This window comes from Pleurodeles waltl, chromosome 8, assembly GCF_031143425.1.
Source record: "Pleurodeles waltl isolate 20211129_DDA chromosome 8, aPleWal1.hap1.20221129, whole genome shotgun sequence".
NCBI lineage: Eukaryota > Metazoa > Chordata > Amphibia > Caudata > Salamandridae > Pleurodeles > Pleurodeles waltl.
In genome coordinates, this window is record NC_090447.1 from 1,501,884,875 (window position 1) to 1,501,902,434 (window position 17,560).

General features: G+C 43.7%; 1 protein-coding gene across 1 annotated transcript in view; it reads left to right on the top strand.

Moving 5' to 3' along the window:
- The window catches only part of RCSD1 (RCSD domain containing 1), a 190,635-nt gene that overhangs the window by 127,864 nt on the left and 45,211 nt on the right, over nucleotides 1–17,560 (top strand). Inside the window, exon 4 of the mRNA XM_069202763.1 lies at nucleotides 13,073–13,144. Within this exon, the coding sequence (XP_069058864.1) occupies nucleotides 13,073–13,144 (72 nt within the window). The remainder of the gene's footprint in view (nucleotides 1–13,072; nucleotides 13,145–17,560) is intronic.

Consider the following 17,560-nt stretch of genomic DNA (forward strand, 5'->3'; position numbering starts at 1 on the left):
ACAGCAACAAGAAGTCTTGAAACTGCCACGTAAAGCTCCTGTAGCAGATCGTCCAAGAATTAAGAAAACCAAAGATTTGATATCCGGTTATGTCTGGAGGGCTAATTTCCAACAAACTATAGTGAAGTACATACAATTGCTCCGTTTATGCACAAGCTAAGACCAGCATTGCTAAATATACTGGATTCTCCAACCTTTACCAACACCAAGTTACACTCTGTATCAAATTTCTTTAGCGTATATGTAGGTCTCACTAAATCTAAAGGTTATGTTGTCCTACGCCTAACTACTCTTTGAAGCTAGGACAATTTGTTCCTTTAACCACTTCGCTGCCAGGCCTTTTCCCCCTCCTGTGCCAGGCCTTTTTTTGCCTATTTGGGGCAGTTCGCGCTTAGGCCCGCATAACTTTTTGTCCACATAAGCTAACCAAGCCAAATTTGCGTCCTTTTTTTCCAACATCCTAGGGATTCTGGAGGTACCCAGACTTTGTGGGTTCCCCTGAAAGAGGCCAAGAAATTGGCCAAAATACAGGGAATTTTTTTTTTTTTTTTTTTAAATTGGAAAAAGTGGCTGCAGAAGAAGGCTTGTGGTTTTTCCCCTGAAAATGGCATCAACAAAGGGTTTGCGGTGCTAAACTCAGCAGCTTCCCAGCTTTCAGGAACAGGCAGACTTGAATCCGAAAACCCAATTTTTCAACACAATTTTGGCATTTTACTGGGGCATACCCCATTTGTGCAATTTTTTGTGCTTTCAGCCTCCTTCCAGTCAGTGACAGGAATGGTCATGAAACCAATGCTGGATCCCAGAAACCTAAACATTTCTGAAAAGTAGACACAATTCTGAATTCAGCAAGGGGTCATTTGTGTAGATCCTACAAGGGTTTCCTACAGAAAATAACAGCTGAAAAAGAAAAATATTGAAATTGAGGTGAAAAAAACATCAATTTTTCTCTACTTTTTACTCTGTAACTTTTCCCTGCAATGTCAGATTATCGAAAGCAATATACTGTTACGTCTGCTGGACTCCTCTGGTTGCGGGGATATATAGGGTTTGTAGGTTCATCAAGAACCCGAGGAACCCAGAGCCAATAAATGAGCTGCACCCTGCAGTGCGTTTTCATTCTATACCGGGTATACAGTAATTCATTTGCTGAAATATAAGGAGTAAAAAATAGCTATCAAGAAAACCTATGCATTTCCAAAAAGGGCACAAGATAAGGTGTTGAGGAGCAGTGGTTATTTGCACATCTCTGAATTCCGGGGTGACCATAGTAGCACGTGAATTACATGGAATTTCTCAAATAGATGTCTTTTTTACACACACCCCTATATTTGGAAGGAATAAATGTAGAGAAAGACAAGGGGCAATAACACTTGTTTTGCTATTCTATGTTCCCCCAAGTCTCCCGATAAAAATGATACCTCACTTGTTTGGGTAGGCCTAGCGCCCGCGACAGGATATGCCCCAAAACACAACGTGGACACATCACAGAAAACAGAGCTGTTTTTAGCAAAGTGACTACCTGTAGATTTTGGCCTCTAGCTCAGCCGCCACCTAGGGAAACCTACCAAACCTGTGCATTTCTGAAAACTAGAGACCTAGGGGAATCCAAGGAGGGGTGACTTGTGTGGCTCGGACCAGGTTCTGTTACCCAGAATCCTTTGCAAACCTCAAAATTTGGCTAAAAAAACACATGTTCCTCACATTTCTGTGGCAGAAAGTTCTGGAATCTGAGAGGAGCGACAAATTTCCTTCCACCCAGCATTCCCCCATGTCTCCCGATAAAAATGATACCTCACTTGTGTGGGTAGGCCTAGCGCCCGCGACAGGATATGCCCCAAAACACAACCTGGACACATCACAGAAAACAGAGCTGTTTTTAGCAAAGTGACTACCTGTAGATTTTGGCCTCTAGCTCAGCCGCCACCTAGGGAAACCTACCAAACCTGTGCATTTCTGAAAACTAGAGACCTAGGGGAATCCAAGGAGGGGTGACTTGTGTGGCTCGGACCAGGTTCGGTTACCCAGAATCCTTTGCAAACCTCAAAATTTGGCTAAAAAAACACATGTTCCTCATATTTCTGTGGCAGAAAGTTCTGGAATCTGAGAGGAGCCACAAATTTCCTTCCACCTAGCGTTCCCCCACGTCTCCCGATAAAAATGATACCTCACTTGTGTGGGTAGGCCTAGCGCCCGCGACAGGATATGCCCCAAAACACAACGTGGACATATCACAGAAAACAGAGCTGTTTTTAGCAAAGTGACTACCTGTAGATTTTGGCCTCTAGCTCAGCCGCCACCTAGGGAAACCTACCAAACCTGTGCATTTCTGAAAACTAGAGACCTAGGGGGATCCAAGGAGGGGTGACTTGCGGGGCTCGGACCAGGTTCTGTTACCCAGAATCCTTTGCAAACCTCAAAATTTGGCTAAAAAAACACATGTTCCTCACATTTCTGTGGCAGAAAGTTCTGGAATCTGAGAGGAGCCACAAATTTCCTTCCACCCAGCGTTCCCCCATGTCTCCCGATAAAAATGATACCTCACTTGTGTGGGTAGGCCTAGCGCCCGCGACAGGATATGCCCCAAAACACAACGTGGACATATCACAGAAAACAGAGCTGTTTTTAGCAAAGTGACTACCTGTAGATTTTGGCCTCTAGCTCAGCCGCCACCTAGGGAAACCTACCAAACCTATGCATTTCTAAAAACTAGAGACCTAGGGGAATCCAAGGAGGGGTGACTTGTGTGGCTCGGACCAGGTTCTGTTACCCAGAATCCTTTGCAAACCTCAAAATTTGGCTAAAAAACACATGTTCCTCACATTTCTGTGGCAGAAAGTTCTGGAATCTGAGAGGAGCCACAAATTTCCTTCCACCCAGCGTTCCCCCAAGTCTCCCGATAAAAATGATACCTCACTTGCGTGGGTAGGCCTAGCGCCGGCGACAGGAAACACCCCAAAGCTCAACGTGGACACATCCTAAATTTTGGAAAAAAACAGAGGTGTTTTTTGCGAAGTGCCTACCTGTAGATTTTGGCCTCTAGCTCAGCCGGCACCTAGGGAAACCTACCAAACCTGTGCATTTCTGAAAACTAGAGACCTAGGGGAATCCAAGGAGGGGTGACTTGCGGGGCTCGGACCAGGTTCTGTTACCCAGAATCCTTTGCAAACCTCAAAATTTGGCTAAAAAAACACATGTCCCTCACATTTCTGTGGCAGAAAGTTCTGGAATCTGAGAGGAGCTACAAATTTCCTTCCACCCAGCGTTCCCCCAAGTCTCCCGATAAAAATGATACCTCACTTGCGTGGGTAGGCCTAGCGCCGGCGACAGGAAACACCCCAAAGCGCAACGTGGACACATCCTAAATTTTGGAAAAAAACAGAGGTGTTTTTTGCGAAGTGCCTACCTGTAGATTTTGGCCTCTAGCTCAGCCGGCACCTAGGGAAACCTACCACACCTGTGCATTTCTGAAAACTAGAGACCTAGGGGAATCCAAGGAGGGGTGACTTGCGGGGCTCGGACCAGGTTCTGTTACCCAGAATCCTTTGCAAACCTCAAAATTTGGCTAAAAAAACACTTTTTCCTCTCATTTCGGTGACAGAAAGTTCTGGAATCTGAGAGGAGCCACAAATTTCCTTCCACCCAGCGTTCCCCTAAGTCTCTCGATAAAAATGGTACATCACTTCTGTGGGTAGGCCTAGCGCCCACAAAAGGAAATGGCCCCAAACACAACGTGGACACAACATATTTTTTCACAGAAAACAGAGGTGTTTTTTGCAAGGTGCCTACCCGTGGTGTTTGGCCTGTAGCTCAGCCGGCCCCAGGGGGGGGGGGCAGAAATGCCCTAAAATAAATTTGCCCCCCCAACCCCCACCCTCCCCCGCCGGGAGCGACCCTTGCCTACGGGGTCGCTCCCCCTGCGTGACATTGGCACCAAAAAACAAATCCCTGGTGCCTAGTGGTTTCTGCCCCCTTGGGGGCAGGTTGACCTAAACTCAGCCAATCTGCCCCCAAGGGGGGCAGAAATGGCCTAAATACAATTTGTCCCCCAGGGGAGCGACTTTTGCCTGATGGGTCGCTCCCCATCTCTAAAAAAAAAAAACAAAGAAAAAAAAGAAAAATTCCCCTGGCGCCTAGAGGTTTCTGCCCCCCCCCCCCCCGGGGGCAGATCGGCCTAATAATAGGCCGATCTGCCCCCGGGGGGGGCAGAAATGGCCTAAAATAAATTTGCCCCCCCAACACCCACCCCCCCCCGGGAGCGACCCTTGCCTACGGGGTCGCTCCCCCTGCGTGACATTGGCGCCAAAAAACAAATCCCCGGTGCCTAGTGGTTTCTGCCCCCTTGGGGGCAGATTGACCTAAAATTGGCCAATCTGCCCCCAGGGGGGCAGAAATGGTCTAAATACAATTTGCCCCCCCAGGGGAGCGACCCTTGCCTGATGGGTCGCTCCCCATCTCTAAAAAAAGAAACAACCAAAAAAAAAAAACACAAAAAAAAAATTGCCCTGGCGCCTAGAGTGTTCTGCCCCCCCCCCGGGGGCAGTTCGGCCTAATAATAGGCCGATCTGTCCCCCGGGGGGGCAGAAATGGCCTAAAATAAATTTGCCCCCCCCAACCCCCACCCCCCCCCCCGGGAGCGACCCTTGCCTACGGGGTCGCTCCCCCTGCGTGACATTGGCGCCAAAAAACAAATCCCCGGTGCCTAGTGGTTTCTGCCCCCTTGGGGGCAGATTGACCTAAAATTGGCCAATCTGCCCCCAGGGGAGCAGAAATGGTCTAAATACAATTTGCCCCCCCAGGGGAGCGACCCTTGCCTGATGGGTCGCTCCCCATCTCTAAAAAAAGAAACAACAAAAAAAAAAAAAAAAAAAAAAAATTGCCCTGGCGCCTAGAGTGTTCTGCCCCCCCCCGGGGCAGTTCGGCCTAATAATAGGCCGATCTGTCCCCCGGGGGGGCAGAAATGGCCTAAAATAAATACTTTTCCTTCCCTTTGAAGCCGCACCGGGCCTCCCAAGTGATTGAAAAAGAAATGCTTTTGCATTTCTTTTTCAATCGCGCTGGAAGCAGAGCTTCCAGCGCGACGAGGGAGGCCCCTGTGACACATCAGCACGCGCGCGCGCGCTGACGTCACAGGGGGGGTTGGGGGGGTCGGGGGTGGAAGGGAAGGGATTCCCCGGTCAGCCCTGACCTAGGGGGGTGGGGGGGCGGCCCTCGGGAGGAGCGCTAGCGCTTCTCCCGAGGGAAGCATTCAGGACGTAATGGTTACGTCCATGGCGCCACACGGGCGCTGCCATGGACGTAACCATTACGTCCGTGGCGGGGAAGGGGTTAATGGCATTGCTTTCTGAACTGGCAAAACATTTTTAATTTTAAGAGAAGTAGCTAGAATACATGGTCTACCAGAGGTGATGATAACTGGCAGAGGTCCACAGTTCATGTCTTATGTTTAGAATACTCTTTTATTTACAAGTCCACTAACTTCCGTCTGTAGACGGATGGAGAGACAATGATTGAACCGTACTTCAGAACAATTTGTCTATTGCTTTTTAATGAATCAAGACAGAGAAATGGAGTGAGTGGGTTATGTGATTCATAGTTGATTAGGTTTTTCTACATTCTACTACTCTCATAGGAAGCCCCCTGGTATTAGACCTTCGTCTTTAGCAAAGTATCTAGTATCATCTGTTAATGACTTCTTACAATCATCCAGTAATATTTATAAGCAACAAAGACAACATACAAGAATGAGAAAGAGTAGGGAGCACCCTCTGTATAAATTAAGAGAGAGTTTGATTGTCAACTACACTCTCAATCTCAGGGTCACATCTACAATTTGCTCCTAGATTTATTGGTTTTTATTGTATGACTAAATGTGTGAGTCAAGCAGCTGTGTTTTTGAAGTTGCCTAACACCTGGAGGATATGTCATGTTTTTCAAACATTAGGCCTGCTCATGTATGTATGTATGTATGATGAATTTCTGTAGTGCGAACCTAGCCAAAAGGCAGCAGGTCCATGTAAATGATCAAAGACAAGAATGAAGTCAATGAGTAATAGGTGCAGAAGCAGGGTTGTGGATGGTTAATGCACTGTGATGTAGTGCTCTTTAAAGTGGTGTGTACAGTGCTTTCTATGCGCCGTATGTGAGGAATGTGTAAGAATGACGAAACTCTTAATGGTGCAGTACCATTAAAATGAACCTGCAATGAAGAATGCATAATGGCGAAAATTATGAGTAAGATTATATGTTCAACAATGATGACACTAGTATGACAAATCCTTAGTGCCAAAAATTACTTCTAGTAATACTCACTCAAACCACTCCTAAACATATGCCTAACCATAATCCTGACTCTTTACCTTCCTGTAACAGTAACTTTAACCCCCAACCCTAGCGATAAATCCTATCCCTGTGCTACCCATAGACTTAAATCTAATGAATTTTAAACCACCAGTCCCTTTCAATTAATTTTATTTTGCTTTATATTTTTTGGTCATAACCAATATTTTTTTCATGTTATTTTCCCATCCACATGACCTAAAAACAACATTTGAATAAAATAAAGTAGGATTAGTTTTACTGATGCAGGGGCTGACATCTCTATGTGGGCATGAGACGTAATCAGACAGAAGTGTTGCGGTCACAAAAATGTACTTCTGGTTGTTACATAAACTGAGGTACACCTTTCAGCTTCAGGTGGCCAGGAAGATTCAAATAAGAATGATGGAGGAGTCCCTAGGTCAATGTATATGTCCTGTGGCACTTGTACCCAATGCTGGTACTAATGATCTGCACGTGTGAGGCTGTTAAAAAACTAAGGACCATTTGAACAAAGGGATATACTGCAAATAGTAGTGGCAAATTGTGCACCAACTATCTAGAACTTGTTTCTGATTTTGTGCTACAGCCTAGGTACCAATAGGCCACATCGCAAAATCCCCAGTTACAGAGGATTCGCAGAACAATCTGCCTAATGAATATTAATTACGCAGCTCGCTATTTGCAATCCCCTTGATTGTTTATAAACCCAGTGAATGATGTCTGCAAGGAACAGCAGAACACCATGCCTGTATTTGCATTTCCAAAGGATGTTTTTTTAAAAAAAGATACATTTCTGAAAGGAACTGGTGCTGCTTTAAAAAAAATGTTTACCCTTTGGAAAGATTTTGGGGAGAGCAGGCAATGCCCTGGAGGACTGCCAGCACCCCCTAACAGTAATCAACACTATTCCCAAAGAGGAATCTATCCAATTGGAAGAGCTTCCTCCTTGTACATCTGTTGCGATCTCCTTTAACGGGTTGGTAACATATCAATGGTTTGTGACCACATGTTTTGCTTCACTAATGATCGAGCTGCAACACTCATGCACTGACAAAAATCTCTCGAGACTATAGTCTTAAAATCAACTTATTATTTTTATTTTTTTAAACACTACAAGCAAATGAAGTATGTATTGTACACAGCAACATAGTGAATTTATAAGATCAATCACTACATACGTTTATTATTTAAAAAAATGCTGGTTACTTTTGGTCAGCTTTGAGAAGAACACGTCGGGAATTGGCCAAAATCCCAAGGTGCCCTCTATCAAAACAAAACCATTCCCCGCCGTCCTAGTACATTCTTATCAGCCTAAGTCCTTGGTGGGAACGAATACACAAACATGCAGAATAAAAACATGAGCACATTGCATAACGTGGGCATGGAAAAGTACTTGGAGCTTTTAACGTGGAGGTGGCTAATGCTAAAAATTAAGTCAATAGGCATAATGTGATGGTGTGCTGCTAGGCTAAGTGCAACATGGAGTCAGTGGTCAAAACACAATTATCATTACACTCCACCCTTTTGACTAATGACTCATATACCCTATAGTCTTAAAGTCAACTTTTTAAAAAAAACATTACAAGCAAATGAAGTATGTATTGTACACAGCAACATAGTGAATTTATAAGAGCAACCACTATAAAGCAATAGAATATTTTTGAACTTATTTATCATTCAGATATTATGACTAGCTAAACCAGGCACACCTATAATAGAAAGACTTAAGCTTGTACATTCTGATTGGGATACTAATTGAATAGTGTCTCTAGGATAACGAGTTGGTATAGAGTTAGATGGAAACATCATGAGTCCTAATCATGTAAAGGTACACGGTCCACCTGTAATGTTTGCTGGAATGTAGGTAAAAGTGAGGTTGCCATACGAGAACAGTCAGCCAAGTGGCAACTTAAACATGTTTAATGTGGCTGGCAGCAGTCACCAGGTGATAACAAGCCATTTTGTTGGTTCCATTAGAATTGCAATCAAACAGATTGATAGGACACCTTGGTACTCTGCATTATTCCCATGAAGGACTTTGATCTGTGAAGCACAACTTGCGCCAAATGGATCCATAGGTATTGCCCTTCAAAAGCAGCAGGGGTGTTGCGCAACATGATCAATCAATCAGGTTCAGGTTGGGGGTGCTGTCCCTCCTGACCCCAACGCACACGCCCAAAGGGAGACCACACAGCACACTCATGGTCGGAGGCAAGTCGTAGTATAATCTGTAAAAGAAACAAGTATGATCTTTCTCGCAAATAACATTTGTCATCTGAAATGTGCTCCCATTTTCCATTCCTTGTTTTATGATCAGCAGAACATTATTAGGGCTCTTGGCTATAATCCCTGCAGGTTCTGGAGGGCCATTTGGGGATTCCACTCACACCTTACCAAAGTTGAACCAAGACCTCCCTTTCCTTGTTCTGTTAGAAGGGCTGGGGCAGTCCCCTTCCTCACCAATCCTCCATACACTGGACTTATGACACTTTGGGAAAATTTGTAAGCACGTAGGTCAAGACCTGCAGATTCTGGTGTGGATCTGTAAGGAGCTGAAGCTCTAGGTTTTATTTCCCAGTTCATGATGGTGTTGGTGGCCACATGTGGTTGTGTCTGCAAAACTGGGGTTAGCATTCGCATCAGGGGTGTTTCAGCATTTTTTAATGGTCTGTTATTCTGAATCTGGAGGGCCTCATTTAAATGCTCTGTACAGTTTTTTAAAGTCCCATCAGATATTTTTTCAGTCCAGAACCCCAGGGATACTCCTGTTCTTCTCTGCTTTTGCCACCTGCTCCAAGCTACATATTGTCCCTTCATAGTTACATGCAACACAATGTCTCCTTCCTGCACTGTACACAAGTCTAAAGCCTGTTGAATTGTTTCTTTTGCCAAATCAAAAGCACACTGCTGCTCTTCACCTCATTCAAACTCATGTTTTTTTCTTGTCACTTTGTACCAAAGGGTTAAGATTTTACTCAGATGAGGGTCATGTTGTCTCCAAAAATCAAACAATCCCATGAATCGCTGTGTCTCTGGTGTAGTGCGAGGAGTAGCAAACTCCAAAATCTTTTGTTTTACCTGTATAAACATCTCTCTATGTCCTGGACACATTTTACTCTGCAAAAACTCTGTGAATATATCTTTAACATCCTTACCTTCTTGCTGGGTGTAATCTTTTAAAGAATGCATTTCAACTCCTGCCAATTTCTATGGGCTACTCTGTATTTTTCATCTAAATATTGACTGAGCACAAACTACGTTCTCGCTCACCTAGCTCATACTGGCCCCCACATTTTTTAACCTCCTTATTACTGGAATCTGAAAAACCAGCTTTCCCTCTGACGGCTTGGTAGTAATCAGCCTTAACTTGTAATAACTTATTCCGACAAGACAGCATAGTTAAAGTAATTATTCTGTCATCAAGTTGTTTCTCTAAATTCTTATTTTCATATTCTAACTGCTTACATCTCACATGCATTTTTCTGTAAGCAGACAAAAGTATCCAAAGCCTCCTGCTTAGAACAGAAAGGTCATCATTCTGTCGAAAAGCACCTTTTTTTAAGATAAGAACAGTAAATAACTCTGTTTTATCCAAGCACCATCCCAAAATTTAGAAAGTCCTGATAAACAAGAAAACACATTTGCCAAGATATCATAAGGCATTTTAATTTCAGATGCGTTTTCAGAAAAGGTTTGCGGTGCTTCCTTTGACACTCTGTCACACATATTTTCACTTTTAGATCGTACACTTTCAACCTCTAACTTCCCTTTAGATTGTCCAACTATGGCAAAATGCTTTGCTTCACTAATGACCTAGCTGAAACACTCATGCACTGACAAAAATCTTTGGAATGCGCTTCTTAGTCTAAAGAAGACATTTATTAATTCACTTCACAAGGTTCGTAAAGAAAATTAGCATGCTGAAAGTACTAGTTTAAAAATGGTCACAGCAATGAAATGACAACATGTACAAATGATTCTCCACTGCAATATACACAGCAAATATATGTATCTATATTACAATGCAAAGCAAATAATGAATTAAAAAATGCATCACCATGAGACAACGGCAAATCTGCTTTAAGTCCCTCCTAATCAGTATCAGATCGCCAGATCCTAGAATCGATTGTGGAGGAAGAGATCAATTATTCTCACGGAAAGGATGACACATCTTAGCGTTGTGTGCTTGTCTGAGATCTGAGTCACTCCCCGGTCTATCTGGTCTCGGCCTCTTATACTTTGAACAAACAAGAGAGGAGAATTCTAGAAACTCCCTCTCACTACATACATTTATTATTAAAAAAATGCTGGTTATTTTAGGTCATCTTTGAAAAGGACACGTTGGGAATTGGCCAAAATCCCAAGGTGCCCTCTATCAAAACACAACTTTTCCCTGCCATCCTAGTACATTCTTATCAGCCTAAGCCCTTGGTGGGAAAGAACATGCAAACATGCTGAATAAAAATAGGAGCACATTGTGTAACGTGGAAAAATAGTTGCAGTTTTTAACGTGGCGGTGGCTAATGCTAAAATAAAGTCAATAGGAAAAATGAAGTTGGTGGTCACTAATGTGACGGTGTACTGCTAGTCTAAGTGCAATGTGGAGTCAGTGCTCAAAACACAAATATCATTACACCACAATTGTGGCAAACTATTCATACATTTAATTGAGATTCTCAGGAAGTTAGGAACAGACATCCCTTTCACTCCCCTTCCTAATTGCAATGCGGAATGAGATGCACACTCCGTTTTCTGAGTTGCAAACGTTATTCTAAATCGTGAATGGGGTTTAATCAATACAAAAATGTCTTTTTGTGGTAAGAAACCGTGTGCTTTTGCGAAACACGGGTTTAGCACATTATTAATATTATTACTATTAATAACATTTGTTAAGCGCAACTGCAACCCCACTGATATCCTGGTGCCATTGGATATCTGTCCCAAAATTCAATTGCAGGATCAGCTATACATCCAGTACTAAGCACATTGAGAAGCTCCACAACAAACATTAACAAAGCTGTCAACTTACTTCTATCTAAGTGGGGACAAAAGTTCTTGGTATTCTCTGCACCAGTTCAAAATAGAGACATGCAGAAAGAAAATGGTACTTTCATAGGCTTTCTGTGAAGATACTAGCTGTAATGGATGGATATGTTTCAACCAGAGCTTAATTTGTAAATAAAAACGTGCCGGTGCTCAAATCCCTCTTCTTAAACATGCGGCTGCTAATATTAAATGGGAGAACACAGAATACCGAGGCAGCGTAATTGTGAAGCCATCTCAGGTCTTTTCAATCCATTTAAAAGCCACTCCTTCAGCTCACTCCTGTAGCTTTCTGCTTTCTTCCATTGTGACGCTTTTTCGATTTTCTCTTCCTCTGTCTTTCCCATATGTGTCTTTTGCTCCCAGCAAAAGCTTGGGGCAGAAGAATAAGCACTGGCCCTCAGAAATAAGTTCTGGTGCTCAGCACCGTAAACAACAAGCACAAATTAAGCACTGGTTTCAACACGATCTTGATACCATAGCCGTATTCAATTCCAGCTAGAAAACTGCAAGATACACAGCACTTTGATATGGTTCTTCAAGTGCCTCAGAAGGTTATCTTGGCTTTGATGCACAGCAAGTGCTATGCAGGGCATCAGTGATCTCTCTTGTCCATGTAAAGGATACAAGACAAACCAAATCTGTCAAGGAAGGCAAAGACTATTCGCATGTAGGACGGTGCCAGGTCACAAAGTCTTGTCTGCTTTTTCCTGGTAAACGCATGTTACTACTGTGAAATGGTTTTCAAAATCCTTAAAACTCTGAGAATCCCGGTAATAGATGTTGTTACACCCTTCAGCCCTACTCTTTCCATCCCAGTATGTTAAGGTACTAAATTCTTGAGGTATGATTTACCCTAAACATCTGGTTTTCCGCCTTTTGAGTAACTGTTTTAACTTTAGTAACCTTATGGCCTATGTTTTCTCTTTTCTGATCTATTTCCAGTTCCTTCAAACCCCAGGTTGAGTGTATTGTATTTTCCTTCTTAGCTTGCTTTTAGATGAATGCCTTTGTTGGAGAGGACTACAGTAACTCTCAGACCCTGTAGTCTACTGCAACACATGTCCATCTGGGTTTTATTCATGGAATTGGCTTTGGTCTGTTCATGAAGCAGGTATTTATGGTCATTGTAGACATCTCTTTAAAGTCACGTGTAGACCACATAATTTTGCCAACTAATCCTTAACTTCTACAGTCTATGCTAAGTAGGACATCTTCACACATCTAAGGGTACTAAATGTTCTTCTGGGTAATTCTGGATCTCAGTTCCCATCCTGTGAAAGTGATTGCTTACTTTTTGTGATGTATGTTGTGTGTTTGAAAGCAGAATTTAACCCCTGAGATAAAGAATCTAGGGACAACCAAAGATAACTACTATGCCTCAAAGTGATACGTGTGCCCTGTGGTTGACATAGTTAGCTGTGAGTATGTTTCCTTACCCAGTGATCTGAAGAGTTTTAGTTTTCTAAATGTGATGCTAGCTGGAGAGGATGGCTCAAGAAGCATGGCTGTAACTTGGGTGAAAAAAGTATTTATACATTTTTTTTCAAGATTTCTCTGACAAAGAAAACAATTGAGGGATGTGTGGTAGAACAGAATCAAATGTGTGCCACAGTGATCATCAGAAATTTGAGTTTTATTTCAGGTAGTTGACATCCAGACATTCGTTTTTGGTTCAATTATGTCTTTTTCTCTGTTTTGTTGACAGAAAACAGCTGGAAATGCTCTCCATCCTCAGAAGAACAAGGTGAAAAGCTCCCCCATCATCGAGAAGCTGCAGGTATGTGTCTGAGTTCTGTTCACAGTTGTACGGTGTGAGGTAAAATGTGCAATCACGTGGGGCAGCTTTGTGCCAGACTAATGGCATGAACTTTCTCTCTCACAGCAATGCTAGTGTACTCTTGGTAGAGAAGTGTGGCACAATGGTTAGAGCGGCAGACCCTGAGGCAGAGATCTGGCCCGGAACCAGGGTTCAATTCCCACCTTGGTGGGTCTTGGGCTCAATTCCCTTGGACTAGATAATTCTTGCCTCGGTGCCTAATCTAATTAATGGGTCCCACTCTGTAACTCTGGGCAATAGCTTGCTTAATATCCACAACGGCCCTCACAGCGCTTGGATGCCTGGCTTCACCCTGGGGCTGTCCAGGAGTGGGTGCCTCACAGGGAAAAAGCCAGGAGGGGTTCTGCAGCGGTATGCGTACAGCGCCTTGAGACCCCAACGGGTGAGTAGTGCGCTATACAAGTGCGAAGTTTAGTTTTACTCTTGGCACGTATGAGACTCATCCCACATGCACCCACCCTGACAGGGTGAACTCTTGCATAAATCATGCACCACAAATGAGTAAAATTGAATAAATCCAGTGCACGTTAAACATCACCTACACAGACTGACAAAGAAAAACGTAGTTTGAACCTACAGATTTTTTTAGGGTTGCTCTTTAACCATGATGGCACAAGCCAGGGACTGACCTCTGAACACAGAAGTGGCAGCCTGGTTCCTCCTTTTATTCACCAGCAGCAGCGGGCGCCACATGTATTTCCACCCAGGGCGCTATCCTCGGGAAGGCCGACTCTGACTATAAGCATACGCATCCTAGGCATAGGAGGACGCGAGCATCGCACTCTCTCTCATCCTCCAGGAGGAGAGATTTGTACTGTAGCCTCAAGATAGGGTCTTTAAAGCAAAGAGAAGAATCTTCATGGCTTTGAATGCAAACTAAATATTAATCCACCGCCAACAGGAGCCAGGCAGAGAATCTGGGTGGTTCTCAGCTGCAGATCAGAGCCTGCAGGCCACCTATGCTGCCAGGCCACTGCGGACAGGATCCAAAAAAAACAAATCGTGGTAATCAAAGCGTGTGCAAGATAGACCAAAAAACAAGAATGTGGTAGGTTGTGGGGTCGTATGGAGACAGTAGGTGTCTCTTTTTGGGTAGAGCCTAAGCGGCCCACAAACGCTGTCTCTCGGCATGTTGTAATCTACATCTATGGGCTTGCAACATGCCCATCTCATGCCCACCGCTTTCTTTCGCTCCTTGGCCTGCCTTTCGAAATTCCCTTAATTTTGCAGGCAAATGCTCCACGTTTGTCCCACCTTGAGGCTGCTTTCTTACCGCCTTGGAGACTGACCCTGTTACATGGATGATTGCACGATCGGCCGTATACCTTAATGTGGTGCACTAGTTTTTTTCTTTTGCCTTGCTGCTTAGCACTGCATGGCCAAATGTTTGATTCTTCCTCTTCCTTGTTTTGGGCATGCTGCTGTTTCTTTGTGGTGTCTGAGCACTTTGCATGAGGACGTGAAATTTCATATAGCTCGAACTTGATCGGAAGAGCGCTTTACATGACTGCGTAAAGTTTCATATAGCCGACCTCGTGCTTATTTTTTTTTTCAAACAGCATATTACTCTTGTCTCCCCTCCCCCATAAACTGAATGCACAGCATAAAACTTTTCACAAAACAGGCACGCGCTTCAGTTTTCAGCACGGCGCCCAAAAGTCACTGGGGATGTGATGAATTCAAGATTGCAGGGTGCAGTACCTTAGGTGGCCAAAAGAGGTCAAGGGACACCTAGTGACAGCCAGTGGTACTGCGCCCTTTCCCTGTTTCGTGCACATTAGAATACTTAGGGCCAGATGTAGGTAGATTTCCTTTTGCGAGGTGCAAATTGCGAGTCCCAGCGACTCGCAATTTGCAACTCGCAAAAGGAAATGCAGAAAGGTGTCTCAGACACCTTCTGTGACTCGCTATGGGGTCGCAAAGACCCACCTCATAAATATTTATGAGGTGGGTCGCAGTTTGCGACCCCATAGCGAGTCTAGTCACTCACGGGGATGGTGGCCTGCTGGAGACAGCAGACCACCATGTCCGTGACTGCTTTTAAATAAAGCAGTTTTTTTTTCTCTTTGCAGCCCGTTTTCCTTAAAGGAAAACGAACTGCAAATAGAAAAAATACCGAAACCTTTTTGTTTCGGTTTTTTCAGAGCAGGCAGTGGTCCATAAGACCACTGCCTGCTCTGAAAAAATAATTTTGCGAGCATTCACAAAGGGGTCCCATGGGGACCCCTTCCCGTTTGCGAATGAGTTACCATCCACTTCAAGTGGATGGTAACTGCGAGTTGATTTGCGACCGCTTTCGCGGTCACAAATCAACTCTACATCGCGGTGCGAATCGCAAATAGGAAGGGAACACCCCTTCCTATTTGCGAGTCGGAAACACATTTTGCGAGTCGGTACCGACTCGCAAAATGTGTTTCTGCATCGCATAAGGGCTTTTGCACCTCGCAAATGGCGTTTTTTGCCGTTTGCGAGGCGCAAAAGCCTTCCTACATCTGACCCTAAATGTTGCAGGTTTTTTTCAGCCAGCATATTAGAAGTGTAAAAGCGTTAATGTAACCATGTTGTTCCTGCTTACATTTCACATGCTTTACTTAATCCTGCATTCTCTATGAGTGTTTGCTTTTTTCCAGAATGTTACTTATTTTTTTCTCAGCCAACATTTACTCTTGTCTCCCCTCCCCCCTGTAACCGATATTTTTGTGTTTATAGTTGTTTAACGGTGTCTGCGAGGAGACAGGACATGCATAATAGGCAGTGCTTAATTTGCAAATAAAAAGGTTCCGGTGCCCAAAGCCCTCCTCTTAAACATGTGGCTGCTGAAATTAAATGTGCGAACACGGAATACTGAGACGGCCAGTGCTTTAAATGGAAAAATAGAAGTGCAGCTACTCTATACCCGAGTACCGACTTGTTTCTGAGAAGTGCCGGTACTCTCCAATTAAAAGTATTACGTTTTTCTTGAGATATGCCGGTACTCTCCCTCTCAAAATAAAAAAGTGCCGGTACTCAGTACCGGAGAGTACCGGCCCATTTAAAGCACTGGAGACGGCGTAATTCTGAAGCCATCTCGGTCCTCTTCAAACCATTTAAAGCCACTCTCTGCCCCTTCAGCTCACTGTTACAGCTTTTGGCTTTCTCCTATTGTGACGCTTTTCTTTTTTTCTCTTCCTCCGTCTTTCCCATATGTCTTTTGCTCGCAGTAAATGCTTGAGGCAGAAAACTAAGCGCAGGCCCTCAAAAATAAGTGACGGTGCTCAGCACCGGAAACAGCAAGCACAAATTAAGCACTGATAATAGGACGAGAAAACAAAACGAGAGGCTTCTGCTATATAACCTCCAAAGTAGAGAACAATCCTTGTACAGGAAGAGCTCGCCTGGTCGTGGTGTATTTTTAGCCAGGCCTCAGCCCCGCGTTCAGAATAGCTCTGACATTCAACTGTGATAAGAAAGTCCGAGTCCAGATCATAGGAGCTGCAAAGAGCAACATTGTTTCCTGCAGGTGTCCGATGAGACCCTGTCGACAGGAAACGGATATGTAATGAATATGGTCCTCTTTGCAGCGGGCAGACTTTGAGGAAGCTCATCTAGTCTTAATGTGCCCTATCACTTTAAAAAGAAATCAGATAGCAACGTATTCAGGATGCCCCGGTCTGAAGGGCACAATTTCACAGATAATCTACATATGTTGTGTTCCTGGTGAGCACTTTTATTTAACAGGCGTATCAGAATATTGAATTCTGGTTTAAGTTCGCCATCTCGTGGACAGTTTTAATATTGCATGTATTCAACAGGAAATCCGCCCGTTTAAAGGTACCGCATCATTCTTCGAGTGTGGGACTACAGAATCTTGCATCAAAACTTATTGTAATAGTTATTTAGATATAATAATTAGCACTTCTGGGTATTGTTTTCTACTTTCAGTAATATTTCAGTTTGATGCTTTTCAGATGTGCTCTAAAATTCAGGATTGGCCAATAAATTGGAAGCGGTATAAACACGGGGGGATGCTGGGGCGTTTTATGACTTCTGTGAATGTAATTATCATTATATATTCCACGTTAATAACATAGGAACCTGAAGTCTGTAGAACAAAACTCCGCCTTCAACTCATGCCCTCTAGCTACTCAAACACGAGTACAAACCCACCATCCCAATAAAACAGTCTGTTTATAACTGTTATAACAACAGTGGCATCCTCAATATATTAACAGTCAGCAGTAAATTGAGTGACATTAAATTGAGGGATATGTGCTGTAAATCATTTCAGAATATATGTTATGGGCGTGATGTGTGGTCATCTGTACTGTGTACGATACTGACAGATTATTCAGATATTTCTTCAAGTGTCTGTGTATT